General features: G+C 35.7%; 1 protein-coding gene across 1 annotated transcript in view; it reads left to right on the top strand.

Moving 5' to 3' along the window:
• The window catches only part of CEP128 (centrosomal protein 128), a 112,958-nt gene that overhangs the window by 46,524 nt on the left and 43,713 nt on the right, over window positions 1-22,721 (top strand). Inside the window, exons 15-18 of the mRNA XM_080619344.1 lie at window positions 395-559; window positions 2,006-2,182; window positions 3,098-3,157; window positions 3,900-4,092. Coding sequence (XP_080475470.1) covers window positions 395-559; window positions 2,006-2,182; window positions 3,098-3,157; window positions 3,900-4,092 — 595 coding nt within the window. The remainder of the gene's footprint in view (window positions 1-394; window positions 560-2,005; window positions 2,183-3,097; window positions 3,158-3,899; window positions 4,093-22,721) is intronic.

Raw genomic sequence — 22,721 nt, 5'->3', positions numbered from 1 at the left:
TTTGCACTTATTTCCTTGCAGATATAAATTTAGTATTAGGTTCTGAAATGAAATGGTAGTCCTGGACTTTATGATTCCAAATTATTTCAGTAATGGAAAAATTGCATAAATATTGGGCTTCTTAAGGTGATGTAAGCTGCTGAGTGTAGCAGAGTTGAAATGCAGAATCTGAGACGTTTACTGCTTTTAAAACACTGTATGGTTCTACAACTCTGTGATACATGTTTTCCATGTTCAGATGAGTGATTACACTTAATATAACTTAAATGTAAAAAATTAAATACAAATATACTTCCATAATATATTTCCATGGATTTGAAACTGCGGTCTGAGAGTGTTTTAAAATAACCCATATGGTGACTTTGTAATCTATCTATTTTCCCATTACCATCAGATGGAGCTTTTAGAAGAGAAGAACATAGTGAAAGCTCAATGTCAGCAACTAGAGAAGATAAAATTTGAGTGTGATAAATTGACAGAAGAATTAACCCAAAATGAAGAAGAAAATATGAAACTCAGGCGGAAATGTGAATTTATAAAACAAGAACTGGAGAAAAAGGTAAACTTACCTAGTTTTAACCATGATACATCTCTCTGCTGATAATTATCTAAAATAAATGATGAATTATAGAAATAGACAGTAAAATTAAAATACAAAAAATACATGTGCATAGTAAAGAATATACAATCATAATGTAGTGCGCAATTTCTGTATAAGTCAAATAATGCAGAAGTGCTTTGACTGAGTCATGAATTATATCCCTCCAAAGATTTGCTAATACTGTTTTGGCATAGAAATAGAAGTCCTGTTACCTGCTGTATTTCTAATATAGGTAACTATAGTTTGTCATTCATTGCACTTCTACCAGTTTGATGCTGGTGCTGGTAGGAGAGCATTTGAGCAGGCTGCCCAGGGCAGTGATTTGAGTCACCATCCCTGGAGGTATTTAAAGGATGTGTAGGTGTGGTGCTTAGGGACATAGTTTAGTGATGGACTTCGCAGTGTTAGGTTAACAATTGGACTCGGATGATCATAAAGGTCTTTTTTACCCCGAATGATTCTATGATTCCATGTATTTCCCCTTCCCAGAATTTGTATGTTAGAAATTACCTAGCTCCACATTTGTGTCTAATGAGAGCAATGTATGAAGATTTCCAATAAATAAAACTTACACTCTTGCACCTTGTTGTTGCAGAGGTCTATAATTAATAAATTTTCAAAATTATTATTCTTGCTTTTCTCACCATTCTCAGCACACTTGAACATACTGAAATGTACTTGCTAAAGTGTTTAGCTTATGCTGCATTACATCCTCCTGATCTCAGCAGCAAACAGGTCTGAAGCAACTTCATTTCTCACAAGACAGTTTTGTCATACTAATGACAATGCATAATTCAATATATAGTTTAACAAAACTGCTCCTGGGTTAAGTTTTACTCAGATGGTGCTTCAGTCATAGATATAAAGGAGGAGAATATGAATTTTTAAAAAGGGATGCAACATATTTAATAATCTTTCTGACACTGGATGATAACATAAAATGCTTTCCACAGTGCCGGTCACTGTCTGATGAGATATTCTTTGAATACTTCTCCTTTGAGAACACACTGACTGCCTATGCAGGTGTCCTTCAGAGATCTCTTTGATGATAGAGATTAAATGCCTTTAACTGGTTTAGGGCAAAAGATAAAAAGGGGAATATTTGTCTTAGGCTGCCTATTCTAGTGTGAAAAATAGATTTATAATAGAATGCCTAGTTTTGACTCTGAAAAGAGGCTCTATGATTGTTTGGTTTGCATTTGATGGCAGTTTCTTCATAACTGATTTGAGGGAGAATAAGGAGGATCAAGAGGAGAACTTATGAGTACTATTAGAAGATATTATTTTCCATGGTAAGGAACTGAACTTGGTGAATGAGTGAGTTTAGTGTTATTATCACATTGTGCTAATGATGTGTTATAATATGAATGGAATAATTTATTTTGTTTTCCTCTTTCACTCCAGAATAAACAGATCAGCAATGAAGAAGATCATTTGAGGAGGATGGAAGAGGCTAGACTGCAGTTTAAGGATCAGCTGCGTCACTTAGAAATGGAACAGGAATCTATTCTCACCATGATAGGAAGTGAAATTGATGTTGCTTGTGAAATTTTTTCTCGGGACTCCATGGAGAAATTAAAAGTAATTCTAAGTATTCTGCAGGTTTTGTTATTTCCTTAATGAATGTTTGTAGCTGAGTTTGTGTGCATTGTTGTCACCTATCACTTCACTGGTGAATGCAGAATGCAGAAAGACCTATCACATTTTCTCCTTGTATGAAGTATTAATGAAGCATTCCAACACAAATTTATTTTCTTTTTATCCACGTAGGGAAGATCATGATTTTCTTTTTATGCCCATCAAATACTGAAAACAAGTGATTTGTCTTTTTCATGAAAGCACTAAGAACATCATCATGAAGCATAATTAAAGATTTGGGGGATTTTCATTTTTTACTTTTGATAAGACATTTATGTGGCACATAGCATTTCTATAGATATACTGATAACAGTATATGATAGACAACAATTGCTTCTGCTACTTCTGGTTTATGTGCAGCCACTGCTCTGCAGAATGCAGGAAAAAATGGTTGAATGACTTTGCAGTTGGCCTTAAGAAATAGTAGTTTTTAAGTAGAGTCTGATTATATTATTTGGAAATATTATTATATTCTCAAAAAAGGGCATACAGTTTCAAACTGAGAATATATACCTTGATTCAGAGATATGTGCTGGCGATGTTTGAAATGCATTGTTGCATCAGTGATTCTTAGAAGAAATCTATGCAGATTCAGAATACAACTTACTACTGTTGCAATTTAGTGAAGCTGCACCATTAAGGAAAATTTGTATCAGTGAGTTTGCATAATTTGCTTTTAAATGTGACTGATTTATGGTTAAATAGTTACATTAATCCATTTACAGATATAATTTCCAAGCTGGATTTTTAGCAAAGAATATTTTTTGATGCATTTCCAGTAGTGGGAAAGACTTTTTTTCTTTTCTGTGTCCAATTCCCATTTTTATTACTGTTTCTTTCTCCCCTATGATTCCATAGGCAGTATCACTTACACCAACAGTTCTGAATGATCCTCATCGCTGGTTAGCAGAAACAAAGGTAATAGTCAATCTCCTGAAATTTTACTGAGATTTACCATATTGACCATGACATATCTTACCTGAACTCTCTTTTTGTTTTCCTTTGCATGAACCTTAGATACTAACTTTTACTGACCAGAAAAGAATTAGCGTACCTTTTTTTTTTTTTCAATCAATAAATGCTTTAAATTCTGTCAACATACAATCGAAATTCTGTCAACATACAATCGAAAGTGAAAGATATTTGGAAAGAAAGTATATCTCTTGATGTTTAGGTATACAGTAATTCAATGCGAATTTCCAGGCATATGCTAGCAAATTCATGCTCCTGATAAAAAGAAAAAAAAAAACAAACCAAACAACAACAACAACAAAAAACCCAACAAAAAAAACCAAACCAAACAAAAAAATCCCCAAAATCATCCCCCCTAAAACCCCTGAATATCCCCCCAAACTGCTAAAAAACAACAAAACCCAAACACAACCAGCCAAACGAAAAAAAAGACCAACACCAAAATCTGTGTATTGCTTCTTCACATACAATTATCAACCAAAATATATCTGTCTGTTGAGACTCTTTGAAGGTCAATATATGTCCTCTTAATGTATCTGAATGAACCTTTTATTGTTACTATTTAGTAATGGGTACAAATGAGTAATCTCTGACTCCAAAGGTAACTTGATCAGTTAACATTTGTCTTATTTTCATTAGAATTCTTTACTTTTTATTATCCCATTTTTTTATTCTTTTTTTAATGTAGACTAAGCTTCAGTGGCTGTGTGAGGAGGTAAAGGAGAGAGAAAGTAAGGAAAAAAAGCTGCGTTGCTACCTACGGGAGAGCCGAGAACAGCTCAGGCACTTTACACAGGTCAAGGAGGCTGAACATCAGTCTCTTTTTAAACAGATAAAAAAGCAAGAAAAACTTTTGGAAGAAGTTCACAGAGAAAAAAGAGGTATGTTGGTGGTTCCATTTTTGGTAAGAAGAGGGAGAAAGAATTTTATGATTCTACTAATTATAATACCTGTGTGGCACATTCAGATGTATTTTATCAACTACTTATTACAAACTCTAATTTTGTAATGTGCTAGTGATAACCAAGAAAACCAAGTTAGGTGCTTTGTTATCCCTTGCTGACAGAAAGTGCAAATGTAATAAACTATGTTTGAACCCAATATCATTGCTGAATAAAACCTGAGTTTGCAACACGGGCAGTAGGTATAGAAGTTATTTCTCAACTGTGGCATTCCATAACCCAGGCAAAGAGGAGTTATTCAAGAGTCTCAGGCAGCATTGCTAATGCTGCTTTTATCTGCCAAAAAGAAAGAGCCAAAAGCACTGTCAAATCCTGTGCAGTTGCTCCCTTTTGCTTAATTTGTATGTATAAAGAACTGTGGTGAATTTTCTTCTCATCCCTTCTGTACTTCAAAATGAAGTAAGACAGGCTTTGGTTCTAATTAAAATTAATGACATTATATGGAACACCACAAAAAACATAGCTTTCTAGCTCTCCATATTTATCATGAAGGGGAAATACTAATTAGATTTTACTGATCAATGTTAAATGTTCTGAGAGGGATGGACCTCACTGTCCCCAGCCAAAAGCCATTTATTAGTCTCTGATCAGGAACTTGTAGTTTAATATTTTATATCCTATGGGGACAGGATGAGAGAGTTGGGCTTGTTCAGTCTGCAGAAGAGAAGGCTCAGGAGAGATGTTATTGCAGCCTTTTAATACTTAAAGGAGGCTTATAAGAAAAATGGGGACAGCCTTTTAGTAGGGCCTGCACTGATAGGATAAAGAGTCATGGCTTTAAACTAAAAGATGGTCGATAGAGACTGGATATAAGGAAGGCTGTTTTTACAATAATAGTGCTGATATGCTGGAACAGGTTGTCCAGAGAGGTGGTAGATGCCCAATCCCTGGCAACATCAAAGGTCAGATTGGATGGGGTTCTGAGCAACTTTATCTAGTTGACGATGCCCCTGCTCATTGCAGGAGTGTTGGACTAGATGACCTTCAGAGGTCCCTTTTCAACCTAAACCATTCTATGTTTCTGTGGTATTCCCATAATATTAGTAATCGGTGATAACTTTCTGTCCCTAGCTATAATTGTCTAAAAGTGTAACGGTAGAAGAAAAAGCATAATATAGCCAGTGATGAGAATTCTTTAACCAAAGGAACTGAAGCCAGATTTTTTTATATAAAAAGAGAGAGGGGAGGAAATGTCATATGAGGCTAATTCTTGGCGTTAAGGCTTAACATTATCTCAAGACCTGCAGTGACTGTTTTGAGGATATTACTTGTCCAATTCATGCATGCGTGTGTATGCTTCCTTGCACTCTCCCTCTAAGGTACTGCCCCAGCAGAAGAGCAAGTTTTTGAACACATGAAGAGAATGTGGATAGCTGGGAATCTTATAGGTAGAGCTAGAAGAATGTGTGTCCTGGGTCCAGCAGTAGCAGTCACTTTTTCTCCTTCTTAATAGCTGGTGCAGCACTGTGTTTTTGACTTTTGGCCTGGGGACAGTACTTATAAAACCAATGTTTTCAGTTGCTGGTCAGAATGTTTACTCTGACCAAGGACTTTGTGAGTCTCATGCTCTGCCAGGGAGGAGGGGAAGCCGGGAGGAAGCAGGGACAGGACACCTGACCCGAACTAGCCAAAGAGGTATTCCATACCACAGCACGTCATGCCCGGGGATGTAACTGGGAGTTACCCAGAAGGGCACTCTCTGCTTGGTCGGGCTCATTTTCGGTGTGTGGTTATTGTATTCTCTTCCCTTGTTATTTCTCTTATTACTATTATTGGTGGTAGCAGCAGTGGTTTGTGTTATATCTTAGTTACTGGACTGTTCTTATCTCAACCCGTGAGAGTTGCATTCTTTCGATTCTCCTCCCCATTCCTCAGGGAGAGGGCGGGGGGTAGAAACTATGTGGCTGACTTGCCAACTGGCTTAAACCTTGACAATATGATCAAAGGAAAAAGAGATAAAGCTAATGCATGAAAATGATCAATGAGAAAATAGGCTAACTGATACAAGGTCCATGAATCAGAATTTCCAGAATAAATTCTATTAAAAATATTCTGATTTCTAAATCAGAAATAAATTCTATTAAAATAAATGCTTTGGTTCCACATCTTTTGTATTAAACTTTTTCAAGGATCTAATGAAGCCTGAAGAAATGGAAGGCTGCATGGTGAGGAGATGCTATTTTGACATCTATAAATGGCTGATGCTAACCTGACTTATGAGCAGAATAAAGTACTTCTACAAAAACTTTGCATGTGGGTGAAGCTGGAGAGCTATTAACATGCCTTATGAGTTGATACAGTGTATAAATATGGCTGACTTCTTACCTCGTTTGCATCTTTTTATGTAATATGTTAGACTACTATTTGCATACCTCCCTGTGTCATGGTACGATCTTTCACTGTATTCTGTTACCTCAGTTTCTGAAGGAAGCTGTCACCTCTCAGGTTTTCATTTCTTGTGTTCCTTCGAAAACTTTATTCTGGCCTTTATTCAGGACTCAATATAATAATGATGGAGTACTTTTTCTTTTTTTTTTTTTTTGGCAGACAAAATAAGTATTCTTTACTCTCTTTAATCATTTTATTAGTAGTCATTTTGTATGTAGACTCAGACCAGATGAAAGTAAATTTTTATGTAAGTTTAATTACAGCTTCTATTAGCTGACTTAATTACTTATTTTGTGCAATATAGTAACAAATAATAGCAAAACAACTGTCCTGGTTTCCGCTGCCATAGGGTTAGTTTTCTTCCTTGTAGCTGGTACAGTGCTATGTTTTTGGGGTTTTGGTTTTTTTTTTATTATTTAGTCTGGGAATAATATTGATAAAACAATGTGGTGTAGGTGTTGCTAGATAGTGCTTACCCTAAGTGAAGGACTTGTTTGTTTCCCATGCTTTGCTAGTGAAGAGGGGCACAAGAAGCTGAGAGGGAGCACACAGGACACCTGACCTGAACCAGCCAAAGGGATATTCCATACCACAGCATGTCATGTTCGGTGTAGAAACTGGGGGAGTTGTCCAGAAGCCACTGATGGCTGCTGGGGGTGGGCTGGGCATCAGTGGTGAGCAATTGTATTGTGTATCACTTGTCTTTCTTGGGTTTTATTCTTGTCTTTTTATTATCTCCCTGACACACTCATAATTATAATATTGTTATGATAATATTTTATTTCAATTATTAAACTGTTCTTAACCCGTAGATTTTACCTTTTTTCTGATTCTCCTCTCCCACTGTGACTGAGGGGTGGGGTGGGGGTATGTGTGTGGCATGAGCAAGTTACTGTGTGGTACTTAGTTGCCAGCTGGGGTTAAACCATGACAACAATAGCAATAACAAATAAAAACATTCTTGTAAGTATTTTATAGAACAGGGCAGGTTATTTGCTTTACAAGAATAGTAAGATCCTGTCAAGACTTTCTTCCTTCACTTACAAAGAACTTTGAAAGAGAACATGCTTTGATCTTTCAAGCTTGAATGTTTCTATTGTTATCCTTCACTTGTTTAAAATGATAGCGCCAAGACCCTGATATAATATTAAATACTGTGTTATTCTTCTTAGATTTGAATAATTTTCTGCTAAGATGATCTCCCTGAGGCCTTATTTGCCCTTTTAAATATAAGTGCATAGGAAATAAAGCAGATGTTATTTAGTTGTTAATTCTGTTGTACCTGATTTGTTTTATGCTTTGTGGAAAACTTCATAGCCTGCATTTATATTTCAAGGTATAGGCAAAGTTATCATGGGAAATTGTTAAACTAAAAAGAGGGGTAAAAATTAATATTATGCACGGAGCACAAAAAGTAGTATGTAATCTCATAGTTTCTATCTATAAGGGACATTCCTTTGTTCCCTACAAATATGCTCGGTTACACTTGTTACTCAAGGTATTACGATTTCTGTAATTCTAGGTAAATTATATTCTCTTCTGTCTACTTCCAGAGGTAGATGCAGGTTGAAAGTAGGTAAGAAAAAGAAATTAACAGTTGCATAGCTATTAGTTTTCTCTGTAACACAAACTAGTAAAAATGCTTTAAAATTCCACCAAATATAGGATGAGAAATAGGACTTAGAAAAAGTAATTTGTAAGCTGACATTGAAGTCTGGTGTTAGGTTTGAGATCTGGGTTCAGGATACATGCACACGCTGAGAATCCAGAGCCACATAGGTATTAGATAACAGAAGATGGAGATAGGTAACTGACTGCTGTTGGTGGATTTACCAAAACATCCTCCTTGCTGTCTTCAGAGTATATATAAAAGATTAATGTTTGATTTAAACAATTAATGGTAGTGGAGTTTACTGTTTTATAGGGAAATAGAGATTCAAGACTGCTTTTAGGTAACTACCAAGCATCTTATTGGTTCTTTACACCTCACCTTTTTTAATGATATAATTTGAAACCTGGTCATGTAAGATGGTGGGGTTTTTTTGGACACTACCATGAAAATAGTGTTAGAGGAGGGAAGAATGTACTTGAATTTACAATGGCAATTAATTATATGCACAATTAAGAATATATTCATATGTGCAAATTTATGATTCAGTTCATCACATTCTAATTTGATTAGATCTAATAGTCAACAGGTTCTGTAGATACAGATGAAGTTGCTATGCTTTGGGCCGGGATCAGTGTGTTTATTTAGCTTTAGCTGCTGCAGTGTCATAGGCCTGCCAGCAGCAGGTCATCTACTCTTAATAGTATTCAAGACTTTAGAACGAACATCTCCTGAATGGAGACAGGGAAAGAAAATGCAACTGAAATTTACAACAGGTAACCTAACTCAACTTCCTGGTATTTCATTCATTTAGTAAAATATCTGGTAGTTAACAAATAACTGTACATAATATACAGTATATGCTATATGTAGAGTATATATATATACACACTATATATAAAATAACAGTGTGGATGTTGTCTGTATAGCATTCAGCGTGGGTCATGCAGGAAATTGCTAATGTAAACATGATGATTAAATATGTGATCTATAAATTAAGAGATAGGAAGGTGCTATTCTGACAAAGGGGTAGTTATTGAAAGGCATAGTTAGTATTGTTTCCTAGATGTTAGTCTGTAGACTCATTTTTCTTCCTGAGCAAGCTTGGTATGAAGCTCACTCATGTGAGTTTTATTATCATCATTTATGATAATAAAGCTTGGAACCTTAGATAATTTTATGGCTTTGTTGGTGCATAGAGGACATGGAGCAGCCTTGCAATCATTCAATTTCATTTACTTGTTGCCAAGGAGGGAAATTTTATGTTTTATTTAGTTTTACAAGTCTTTATATGAATTTTGAATTTGAAGCCAGGTTCGGAAATTCATAATAGTGTTGACAAACGTCAAAAAGCCAGGTTCAGAAATTCATAATAATGTTGACAAGCATCAAACAGTGTTTTAAGATCTTTTTATTAACGTATTAAGAAATAGGCAGGTTAACTTGGTATTCAATAGGATTTTCTGGTGCAACTGAATTAAATGGCAGTGTGCATGACAGTGTATGCAAGAATAATGGACTTACAATCTATGTGTGAATTTAATTGGTTTGTTTCACAGTTATGTCAACATAGGTAGTTCTTTTTAATTTGAAAACTGTGGCCTTCATTGCACAAAATCAGATAAGCTGGTAGGAGGTAGAGAAATAATAGAATGCATGTGTGTTAATGTGAGTACTGACTACTATTATTCATGAACTGATACATTTAAATGTTTAAAAGAGTTTTTATTAAAAAAAAAAAAAGTTGCAAGACAAAATATGGCTATTTAAATTTCTTGTACTGTAATACTCTTGCATACTGAATGAAAAGCCCAGGTTCAATTATGATGAAATTAGTAGAATGTAAGCATGTAAATAATTTAATGTATACATGACTTTGACATGAAAATTGGAAAAGCTACTTTCCTAAAGGAAAAAAAAACCCACGGCTAATAGCATAAAAAGTTTTAAGCCAAAAGGAGAAAGCTGTGTATCAAAATGATAGAAAATGTAAATAATGGAGGCAAAATGGTGGTTGGTTTTTGTTACTTTAACATAAAAACTGAAAGAAGTACTTACAGAATACTGACACTCAATAATTAAATTATAGGCAAAATGTAGGTGCATGAGTGAAGGAAACAAAAGCAGAATGGATTTGCTCTTATTGATAAAATGACCCTGCACTTTTTTTATAACACCAAAGCATACTTGACAGTATTGCTTAATTTTCAGTGAAATTTGGTGCAAATGGATAGAAATATTTTCTGCTGTGTTTAGAATGATGTAGATTTTGGATGGGACATTTTATCAGAAAGTCTGATTCTGTAAATATCTGTGGATGTGGTTGGCTGTTGCCACTACCACAAACCACTTAAATGTAGTCTAAAAATGCTCTATTAATTTAAGTTTGCATAAATTATAAAAACAAAACTGAGAAATTGTATTCTCAAGGAATTTATTTGTTGATTTCCTTTCAATGGATCTGATATTAAAATTTTGGGTCTTTTGTGGGGTTTGTTCTTTTTTTGTTTGTTTGTTTTGTTTGTTTGTTTGTTTGTTTTTTTTTTTTGTTTTTTTTTTTTTTTTTTTTTTTTTTTTGAGGAGGAGGGGGGAAGAATAAATATCGATATTTATGGTAAGCATGCCGAAAGTATATAGGATGACTATTTAAACTCTTTTATTGATGAACATGTTTCAGGAAGTTTTATAAGCTTAAATAGGTCTACCAAAACTTAACTACATAGGTTTTTGGTCTTTCCCTTCTTCATCCCAAAGTTTTTTCAAATATTGAGGATATTGTTGTAGGCTTTTGGATCCTCCTTACGAATTTGTAGAAATGTTAATGTTATCACAGTCTATATGATATAATCCTGACAAATACAAATAAGCTAACATAAAGGTTCATGAATGAGAATAGTGAAAGAAAATACAGAAACGTCATATAGAGTTTCAGGATTGCTTACAGAGGAGCAGGAGTTTCATAGCTCTCTGGTGATGCATCAAGACTGGCTACAGTTCTCTTTCCCTCTCGATAAGCATGCCGTCTTGAACAGTGGAGAAATTCAGAAGTCTAACAATATTTATAAATAAGTAAGAACTGAAGAAGATGTGGATTCTGATTTCAGGTTAGTCGATTTATACTTTGGCTACAGTTCACTACTTAACAGGTTATTTATCTAGCATGCCACCTAATCGGATACTTCAGTAACAACTTAGATAAAAGTATTCTTAGGTATCTCCTCTTGAAGTGATTTTAATTTCATAATAAAATTTATTTTAATAACATTAATGAAGTATTCAATAAAGTGGGCAAAGGTTAAGGAAATAAAGGTATAAATCCCAGTTTAACTATGTTTCATTTGCATTCTGGAATCACTGAGCATGCCAAGGTGTTCTTACAAATCTGTTTCAAAATTGTTTCAGATGACAAAGATATTACTATTACTACAAAGAAATGTTTGAAGATGGGAAAACTGTCTTCCTGAATTGCACCCAAGACCTGCCCCAAATTTATTTACCTGATTTTATATGGTCTAGCCAGATTTTGTTGCCCGAAGAGCTTATCACGCAAACCAGTGAAAGTCTATATCCTGGGAGCACCATTGGTCTTACACACTTAGACTTGCTTTAGTTGCTGATTGGTTTTGTCGAAAGAAAGTATCAGCTCTGTCTCTTAATCAAGAGTAGAACATCAGCAATTTTTGAAAACACAGTCAGGATGCTTGGTACAATTTGAGTTTTATTTTTGACCAGGAAAAAAGTTGCATTCATACCCAAGCCCTTTAAATCTTTTTGCCGTGCCTACTCCCACTAAATTTTGTAATCAAACGTTCTCTCATGCATAAATAATAGTAATTTATTTTTTCTTTGGTGTAGATCTGAATTTTTAATTTTGAATTACATGTTTTTAGAGTTTTATTTTGCCACCCTTAGCAGAGAAGCATAGATTAAACTGCTTGAGATCTGTTATTTTGGAATAGATCATGTTAATTTTAAAAATACATAACTAGGTTAACAGCATGGACTGTTATGCTCAGGTCCTAGCCTTATTTACCTGTGTGTGTTGCTTTCTTGATCTATCTCTGTGAGATTTCATTATCTTTGGCCATATTTTTCAGTGTGCCAGAGTATTTGTAATCTTGAATTTTGTTCTGAAGACAGCTAATTCTGTATATAGTTCTGTTAGAACAGCTAATTAAAAGAAAAAGAAACATTAAGTTGTGGCAATCTTTTTATTTGTTATTGATCAAATGCCTTTAAAATATTTCAGGTATTTAATTTTTTTCATAATTTTTTATTTGAAGGTGTTATGTCTATGTGGTAATACACATTAAATGCTTTAATATTTACCTTCTATACAAAAGTATACTGTCTCTGTTACGTTTCTGGTGCATTTCTGTTTCGTACAGAGAGAAAAAATAAGTCTTTAAAGAAAATCTTTCTGTAATATATTGAAATGTATAGGGGCTGAACATGATGTGGTATAACAGTGAGTCATGGAGTTTGCACAGTTATTTTGTTTCAGGATAATGTACTGCTACTTCAGAGAAGACATGGGTTGTCAACAAAGAAATGTTTAACAAAATAAGACCTGAAGTATTTGGCAAGGCCACATCCATTTTTATATATATATATATATATATATTTTTTATAGAGCATTCTTGTTAAGGCTTTCATGATGTAAGAAGAGCAGGTGGTTTGCTCTGATACACCAACAATACACTGATTTAATTTATATCAAAGGTATAATATTTTGCAAGCACTGTTTTACCTAAAAGTCCCAGGTGATGCAAGCTGTGTTCTGTACAACTTCTCAAGTGTCTACACTCTATAATCACACTTAAATTGAAAGAGGGTAGATTTAGATTAGATGTTGGGGAGAAAAAAATCTTGTTTATGAGGGTGGTGAAATGCTGAACAGGTCGCCCAGGGAAGTTGTGGCTGCCCCATCCCTGGCAATGTTCAAGGCCATGCTGGATCAGGCCTTGAGCAGCCTGTTCTAGTGGAAGGTGTCCCTGCCCATGGCAGGGAGTTGGAACTAGATGATCTTTAAGGTCCCCTCCAGCCCAAACTAGTCTATGATTCTATGAAATTATTGCATTTTTAGAATTGCTCTGATACTGGTGCATAGATTATACCACTAAGTAAGGTTTAAGAAGATAATGATTCTAGTCCTGACCTTCTATGCTTTTGTCACAAGCACAGAATTGTTCTGGGCAAGTCTGTAGTGTTATACTTTGTGCATTAAGTTTATCATTCATTCTGTTTAATTACATTCATTGTAATCAAGAGTCAGAAGAAAAAATACTTTTATGCATTGTCTTAGATTTGAAGCTCCAAAATCGAGTGGTGGTGTCATTTCTGTTAATCATACACTTAGCTACTAGTTACAAAAATTTTGGTATGTGATCTCTCAAGCAAGATATCAATTTTTTTTTTTAATATTTTGGGATTTATTTTTTTTTTTTCTGTTAGGAAAAAAAATCAGGATTCTTTGTTGTTTACCTGCAGAAAATAAAGATTCAATGAGCCTCTTGCATTAAAGTAGATTTGAAATATAGATAAAACTTTACTTTTATAAAATCTTATCTTCCAAATTACTTTTTTTTTTTTAAACCAGAAGTCCAATTATTGTTTGAGCAGAAAGTGTAAAAGTTCAAAATACAGAGACAATGCAGTATGTTGAGTGCAAATATACTGACACTGAGCAATCTCTGAGCAAGCAGGAACTTGGGAACCAGTGAAATATCCATAGTAAATGTTAGTGTCAGGATCACTACAGAATGACACGTAGTATTTTAGGTGTTTCTATCTGTCACCATGGTATTTAGTAGCTTTCTAGCTTTCAACTGGGTGTACCCTAGAGGAGAGGGTACTGGTGGATGAAAGATTGGATATGAGCCGGCAGAAGGCCCAGAAGGCCAATTGTATCTTGGGCTGCATCCAAAGGAGCATGGCCAGCAGATTGAGGGAGGTGGTTCTGCCCCTCCACTCAGCTCTTGTGAGACCCCACCTGGAGTACTGCATCCAGCTCTGGAGTCCTCAGTACAGGAAAGATTTCGACCTGTTGGAGAGGGTCCAGAGAAGGGCCACAAAAATGATCAGTGAGCTGGAACACCCCTTCTATGAGGAAAAGCTGAGAGACCTGTGGCTGTTCAGCCTGGAGAAGAGGAGACTACAGGGAGACCTTATTGTGGCCTTTCAGTTCTTAAAAGGTGCCTGTAAAAAAGATGGGGAGAAACTTTTTAGCAGAGCCTGTTGCGATAGTATAAGGGGTTTTAGTTTTAAACTGAAAGAGGGGAGATTCAGTTTGGATGTCAGGAAAAAATTCTTTAGAAAGAAGGTGGTAAAATACTGGAGCAGGTTGCCCACAGAGGTGGTGGATAGGCCATCTCCAGAGACATTCAAAGCTGGATGTGGTTCTGTGTAATCTGATCTAGTTGAAGATGTCCCTGCCCCATTGCAGGGGATTTGGACTAGATGGTCTTTGAAGGTCCCTTCCAACCCAAACAATTCTATAAGTCTGTACTGGCACTGAGCAATCTCTGGGTGAGCAGGAACTTGGGAACCAGTGAAAACTGAAATATTGTAAAATACTTCTACTATGAGCTGTTATGTTTAACACTGAAGTACATACACTGTTATGAATATATATTTATGGCTTGTTCTGACCTGTCAGCTTTGTTTTGTTTCTTTCCAATTTGTTTTCTTTTTTTTCATATATTACCTTATATTATCCTTGTATGACAACAGAGTCCTTTGTGTGGCAGCAAGAAACATCAGAAAGTATTTTAAGGTCCTCTGTTATTGAACAGTGAATGGGAACATCAATTAGAGAACATCCTTTTTTTTCTTTCCCATCATAAGGGAAGAAATCTGAGGGGTTTCAGAGAAATTTTCTGTAATACTTGGTTTTGGTGGTGAACTTAAAAGTACATAAAGCTGAAATATAATTACTATTCAAATAATATCTTCTTAATAGTGTTCTTGCCCTTTAAATCATGTTTGGTTTTTTTAATGTGATGGGGGAAGGAGGAGGGAGGACTTCTAAGTTATTTTAAACTTTGCCAAAATGAACTGCATTCAGAGTCTTAGAGGAATGGAAATAAGCCCAAATCATTTGGAAATCTTAACATGAGGGTTAGCTTGATTTTTGGTTTTTTTTTTTTTGTTTGGTTATTTTTTTGCATTGGAAAACTGGAAATATCAGTCTGGACATGTATTTCTCTAATTATTTAGTATTTTATGCAACTGTTTTCATTTGCCATTATCTTTTTATGTACTCAAAAAAATATGGCTGCCATTGTGGAAAAAATGAAGGTAAGAGATGGGATCAAACTAGAGCTAAGAGGTTTTTAAGATTTCTTAGATTTATTTTTTTCTTTCTTTCTGAATCATATACTTTAAATGCTTATCTGAAACTTATGTACAGACATAGTTTAGAAAGCATGGTATGTTCTTTAAGCATTAAATTGCTGAGTAGATAGTACACACTAACAGTAAGAGACTTAAATTTATTAGTTTTGCCTCATGGTTTACCTACACATATTGGAAACTAAATCAAAATTAACAAGAGTAACCTGAGGGATGGGGATTTAATGTATATTAGTTAGAATCTATGATTTAATCTTTTCTTCCTGTTTTGAATTATGTGTTTTTTCTTTAAACCAAGCTAAAGAGCTGGTGTTCTAAGAGCTACTTTTTTTGGGTTTTTTACAGCTGTTGATATGATGGCATAGAAGTGTTTATAATCACAGTTATACCTTAACAGTGCTTTAGCACACATAATAAAGAGAATTTTGTAAGCATCTGTACTTTTATGTTAGAACTCCTTGGCTTAGCATTGTCACGCTTTCAGATTATATAGTGTTTCCATACCAAATCAGTATCACTGATTTACACCTATTGAAAAGCCAACCACACAAAACCCCAACACAGGCACTTTCAATCTTGTCTCTTGTGTTCAACATTTTTCTGAGAAATATATAACAGAAACATGTTATCTGCCACTCAGTCTTCATTAGGTAGAGATAACATTCCCAGGAAACTCTTTAATATCTGATTTCAGTTTCATTAAATAATACGCTGTCTTACAGGAAATGAAACTGAACCAAGGGTCTGTGGTCCTCTCACCTATTGCCATAAGCAAAGTAATTTTGGTCTAAAATACAGATGACTCATTTTGGAAATTTAAGCAGAAATTAAACTTATTCACTAAGAATTTTAATATAATAAGGCTCTTGAAATTAAAGTATTTGAAATCTTGCATATTGCTATAGTATATATTTATTATATTTTAAAATTAGAGCTAATATTATATTTTTTGCCTAGGATTTGTCAGGCTGTATTAGAATATGTATTTCAGTGTAGTTCATTAATATGTTAACAGCTTTTATATACTGACATGGTGATGTGCTGTTTTAAACCCTTTTTTTCCCTAAGATGAGTGCTAGTCCTATTTTGTATTTGGAGAAATTAAATTTAAGTTCTATTTCACTACCAAAAAATTTCTCACTTTGAGAAGAGCTTCAGTCACTGGTAAAGCTAACTCTTAATGTTGACTGTATACAACAAAATAGTTTTACTTACAGATAGGCATTACAAGTGAATCCTTGAAAAAAGGAAAGCAGACTGGGGTTTTTTTCTATATAAATATTAAATTAACTACATGGTTAATTAACCTGTTTGCATTGTTTTCCATCTAGTGGTTTAAATATGACAAATTGCTAGGTTCTAATCAATTTAATGAACATCTGATTAGCATCTTCAGCAGCTGGCTCTAAAATTCAGCTTTTGTTTACTGTTTTGAGTAGGTCTTCTTGGCATTGGCTTTACAAAATGGGAGGTGTGATTAGTACGTTTAAATGTTTTACAGATTTTTTGTATTTAAAAAGGAGTTTGCTTTTTGAGTCAAGCAAGGCAAGGAAATCAACTATGTAGTTCATACAGTATCAGTGACTTGAACAATAAGCTATAGAGGATTTTTTCCAAATAACAAGTCTCTCTCTAGCTTATTAAAACCCAATTTTAATAATGGACATTTATATTTGAATCTTCTATATTGTGGGCAAAGAGTCACAGTTTTTCTTGTTCTCTTGTGACAAAGGCTTGGCCATGATTTGCATGCTTTTGCCTATTTCATAAAGGTCTCCAGTTGCAGGTTATTAAGCACTGTTGTTAAACACTGTTGCTGCAAAATACTGTTTTGCTTGACAGACGCAATATCTGAGTCGTAGAGATAATGTGCTTGTTCCTGGTTATGTAAAAAAGAAAAAAAAAAAAAGAAAATTGAGGATAAATGTGGGTATCTTATTTCTCAGTCTAATTTCTTAATTCTAGACCACCTGTCTACTCTGAGGGTTTTTTTAAAATGCTTGTTACAGTACTTATTTTTATTTTCTAATATTTGACCAGTCCCTTTTTGCAACATTATATACTGCCAGTATGTAAATTTCTGCTTAACAGAAAATATTTAAATGTAAAATTTGTTCTTGTTTCACAATTCTGACACTTTTAAGTATGTTTTTGTTGTGGACTTTTTGTTTGGTTTTAGTATATTGGGTAAATTGAGATATCTATCACTACAGAAACAAAGAAAGTACAAATCCAAGAAAAGGCATGAGTAAGTGCATGAAATATATGTGTAGTTCATGCATACATACATACGGCATCAATGTACGTTGTACATACTTCAGCTGTCTGGACTAAGAGTTCGTCTTCCTGATTTTACTTACAGTTGATGACTTGACCATAAAACATTACTTTCTTGATTAGTGTGGAGGTCTAGGAACAGCATTTACTGAAAAGACTGTTTGGATGTTGTATGTATGGAAAACCATTTCCATTTGCAAAGTCAAATGACCAGACAGTATGCCTTTTGTTGCAAGATACTATATCAAATCAAAACCCTAATGAAAGCATTTAGAATCTGTGGAGTGCATATTTAATAAGGAAGAGTTCAAAGGACAGAATTAACTTAGCACGATCTTGAGTGTCATGCAGAGATTGTAAAATTGCCAAAATACTGTTTTATAATTTCAGAACCATCAACTGAAGAATTTACAAAATAATTTCAAATTATTTTAAAAAATATAACAGGAACTTTCTCTGTCCCTCAGTAATAACGAATGCTGTGAAGACCAGTAGCATTATTTTTTGTACAGTTATTGTAGTTATACCTTTGAAACACATCCTTCAGCACCATATTTTGGCTTCCATTACCTCGTTAAGAAACGATGTGACTTTGAAGGAGATTGACTTTAGAATGTTTCTCTTATTTCCAGGTCATTCAGCTATATGATTATGCAATTTTCATGTGCTGACCTGTTATTATCATGGGAATGTGAGTTAGTGTGAAATATTTTTAGTTCACAAAATTAGAATTTCTTATTCCTTAAATGGTGCTCTGGAGAATTAGTATGATTTAATTTGAGCTTTTCATATCTTGCTCTTCATCTTGTATAGTTTTTGAAATTAATATCTCTTTTTGTTGATTAGGAATTAAGTACTGTAAGTTGATGGTTATTTGATAGCTTGTAATAATCCAGTTTACCTGAGTATTGGACAGATCCAGGAACCATGCTGAATCTGATTTGGAAGAAATGTCAATAATCACATTTCTTTCTCCATCTGAATCACCAATATGATTGTACAATTTTATATTTCCAGGTCAAGACAAAGCAGACTTGGGTCTCTTGTTCCTTAAACTTTGTTCTGTATGTTATGTTCTTTTCTGATGTAGTGCATGTGTAGTCTGGCTACAAGTCACATATCTGACGTTATTCTTTTTCTTGAGCCTTGCTCTTAATTTGAGGCCTTTAAGGGATAACTCTGTTTTCTTGAATTAAATTGTTTTAAAGAGTTTGTTTGACTGTCTCAGCAGAGTACCCAAAATCCAACAGAACCAGAGTTTATTCCAGAAGAGGTTCTAATACTCTTACCATTCAGTCGAAGTACACCAGTTTGACAGAATATAAAATGCATGTCAAGATACCAGGGCAGACATTTACAAGATGCAATATAAGTTCTTATTCAGTGGGAAAAAAAAAATCTTAATAATTGATAGTTAGTCCTTTGGGAGAAATGAACTTTGAGGACCAAATGTGTATAGGAGAAACCCAGTTGTATGTTGCACTATGGCATACTGTGTATAAAGAATAGGGCTGAAAAAGATGCTGTCAGAAAGCTCCATATAATAGGAGAAATCTAGCATGAGAAAGCTAGCATGATTAATTTCAAAGATTTTTTTTGAAACTGCAGGGGTTTTATGACTTGTATTTTATTTTCATTGTTAATTCTCTGGATTGTCATATGGGAAAAAAAATTTGGTTCTTACATTGACTAAATGACCTTCTTAAATAAATATGGCAGTAAAAATGTAATGTTGCAGCAAAATGATATTACACTAGACAAAGGGTAGAAATACAATATACAGAAAAGGGTATGAACTTTTGGGTAAGAGCCATATAAAACAGTTTCTGAAAATCAAAACCAACTTTTGATTTTGGTTATTTTCTTGTTCTCTGAAACAAGTTTAGAATCATATTTTGACAGTTCAGAACATTATTTTAGAGAAGGCTTAAACCTTTACTTTAGGCTCAAGAGCTTTAATTTGCTGTCATGTTTTGTCTTATGCAACATAAAAAAACCCAGAACACAAGGGAAGAGAAATTTAGCCATTTGTTAAGATTCCTAAAGGATATAAAAATCTCACGTAAATAGTATGCATTTTCAACACTAAGCATACATTCTGACAGGCTAGGTTTCTATAGAGAATTCTCAAGAGGTATGAGCAGATCAATGCACATTTCAACCTATGTCTCATAACAGTTATACCCTTCAGGGGCATATCCAATGAAGCATATTTACTATTTGCTCTCTAGTCCTGACACTGTTGAGAATTCATTCCTAAGCTAAGAGATGATGCAACAGCTATTAAAAGCACTTCCAAGGTTTCTGTTTGTCAGTATACTTTATAAAGTGTGCTACCAGAGGTGTTCATCATAAAAAATATCAAACATTTTATCAGCTTTGCAAACTTAATTCGTTCCTGGCATTTTGTCGAGACTAAACAGGCATGCAAATATGATGTAAATAGGTGCAAGAATTAGGTGTGTAGGACATATGATGTGTTTTCCCATTTACAGTGACATTTGTGTGGGATACTGACAGAGTCATTTGGCCACTTCTTTGCTAAATGGTAATGCAATCTCTCTACCTGTAGAAATTATGTAGTATTGGGGGAATGGGATATGCAATTCTGTAATAAACATAACTCATTTACTGCTCTTGTCAACCGTTGTAATAAGATTTACAATCTCTGTATGTAACAAATTTTATAATAAGCTTGTTATACTGCTCATACTGGATATTCATTTCTCCATGTAATCTCTATTCTGAGACTAATACCCTCTTACCTTTTTACTCAGTGAAAATAGCAGTGTAAATTTGGCTTTGCTGTGATCAGTCTCTAGGAATTAGATTGATCAGATATAAAGTATCAGTTGAAAATGGCATATACTCCACTGTACAAGATGAAAACAAAGCTCTTCAGTTGTGACACTGGAAAAAAAAATCAATTTATGTTTATATCCCTGCTGCATGAGAAGCAAACTTAAAATAGGCTGGAGAGTATGGAACTCTGTCTGGGGACAGGTGAGCAGTCAACAGAGAGTTTATGGGTCAGGGTTAAAGGGAGAACAGCGATGGGAGACATTACTGTGGGGATCTGTTACAGACCGCCTGATCAAGAGGACTCTGTGGATGAAGCACTCTACAGACAGATAGGAAAAGCCTCATGCTCACAGGCCCTTGTTCTCATGGGGGACTTCAACCACCCTGATCTGTTGGAGGGAAGGTACGGCCCGGCACAAGCAATCCAGGAGGTTCCTCGATTGTGTGGAAGACAACTTCCTTCTGCAAGTAATGGAGGCGCCGACAAGGAGAGGTGCCATGCTTGACCTCGTGATCACCAACAGGGAAGGGCTCACTGGAAATGTGACGCTCCAGGGCAGCCTTGGTTGCAGTGACCACGAGATGGTCGAATTTGAGATCCTCAGGACAGTGAGAAGAGCGTGCAGCAAGCTCACTGCCCTGGACTTCAAGAGAGCAGACTTTGGCCTCTTCAGGAACCTGCTTAGTAAGGTTCCATGGGATATAGCCCTAGAGGGCAGGGGGGCTCAAGACTGCTGGTTGTTATTCAAGGATCACCTTCTCCAAGCTCAGGAGTGTTGCATCCCAACTAGAAGGAAGTGCAGCAGGAGGGCCAGGAGACCTCCTTGGATGGATAAGGGGCTGCTGAAGAAAATTCAAAGGAAAAAAGAGGCTTATAAAAGGTGGAAGCAAGGACAGGCAGCCTGGGAAGAATACAGGGATGTTGTTTGGGAAGCTAGGGATGTGGTTAGGAAAGCTAAGGCCCGGTTAGAATTAAACTTGGCTAGGGATGTGAAAGATAACAGGAAGGGATTCTATAGGTACGTAGCGAGTAAAAGACAGACTAGGGACAACGTAGGCCCCCTTCGGAAGATATCGGGAGAACTGGCTACCCTGGATTTGGAGAAGGCTGAGGTTCTTAATGACTTCTTTGCCTCGGTCTTCACTGGCAAAATCTCTGACTGCGCCACCCGAGTCTTGGAAGGCAAACGCAGGGACTGTGAGAATGAAGACCCTAGGGCCACTGTAGGAGAGGATCTGGTTAGAGACCATCTTAAAAACCTAAACGTACACAAGTCCATGGGACCTGATGAAATCCATCCACGGGTCCTGAAGGAGCTGGCAAATGAAGTTGCTAAGCCACTGGCCATCATATTTGAAAGATCATGGCAGTCAGGTGAAGTTCCTGATGACTGGAAAAAGGGAAATATAACCCCCATTTTCAAGAAGGGGAAAATGGATGACCCGGAGAGTTAGAGACCAGTCAGTGTGCTTTACTGGACACACTTTAGTGTGAGGTGTCCCTGCCCATGGCAGGTGGGTTGGAACTAGATGATCTCAAGATCCTTTCCAACCCTAACTATTCTATGATTCTATGAGTGTCACCTCCATGCCTGGCAAAATCTTGGAGCAGATTCTCCTGGAAGGCATGCTAAGGTACATGAAAAAACAGCAAGGTGCTTGGTGACAGCCAGCATGGCTTCACTAAGGGAAAATCCTGCCTGACCAATTTGGTGGCCTTCTATGATGGGGCTATGGAACTGATGGACAGGGGTAGAGTAGTTGATGTCATCCACCTGAACTTGTGCAAAGCCTTTGACACTGTCCCACACGACATCCTTGTCTCTAAATTGGAGAGACATCAATTTGATGGGTGGACCACTCGGTGGATAAAGAACTGGCTGGATGGCCGCATGCAAAGAGTTGTGGTCAATGGCTCAATGTCCAGCTGGAGACGAGTTAACGAGTGGTGTCCCTCAGGGATCGGTGTTGGGACCGGTCTTGTTCAACATCTTTGTCGGTGACATGGACAGTGGGATTGAGTGCGCCCTCAGCAAGTTTGCCAATGACACCAATCTGTGTGGTTCGGTTGATACGCTGGAGGGAAGGGATGCCATCCAGAGGGACTTGGACACGCTTG

This window comes from Psittacula echo (assembly GCF_963264785.1).
Source record: "Psittacula echo genome assembly, chromosome: 5".
Taxonomy (NCBI): domain Eukaryota; kingdom Metazoa; phylum Chordata; class Aves; order Psittaciformes; family Psittacidae; genus Psittacula; species Psittacula echo.
This window is presented reverse-complemented; position numbering and strand designations above follow the sequence as displayed.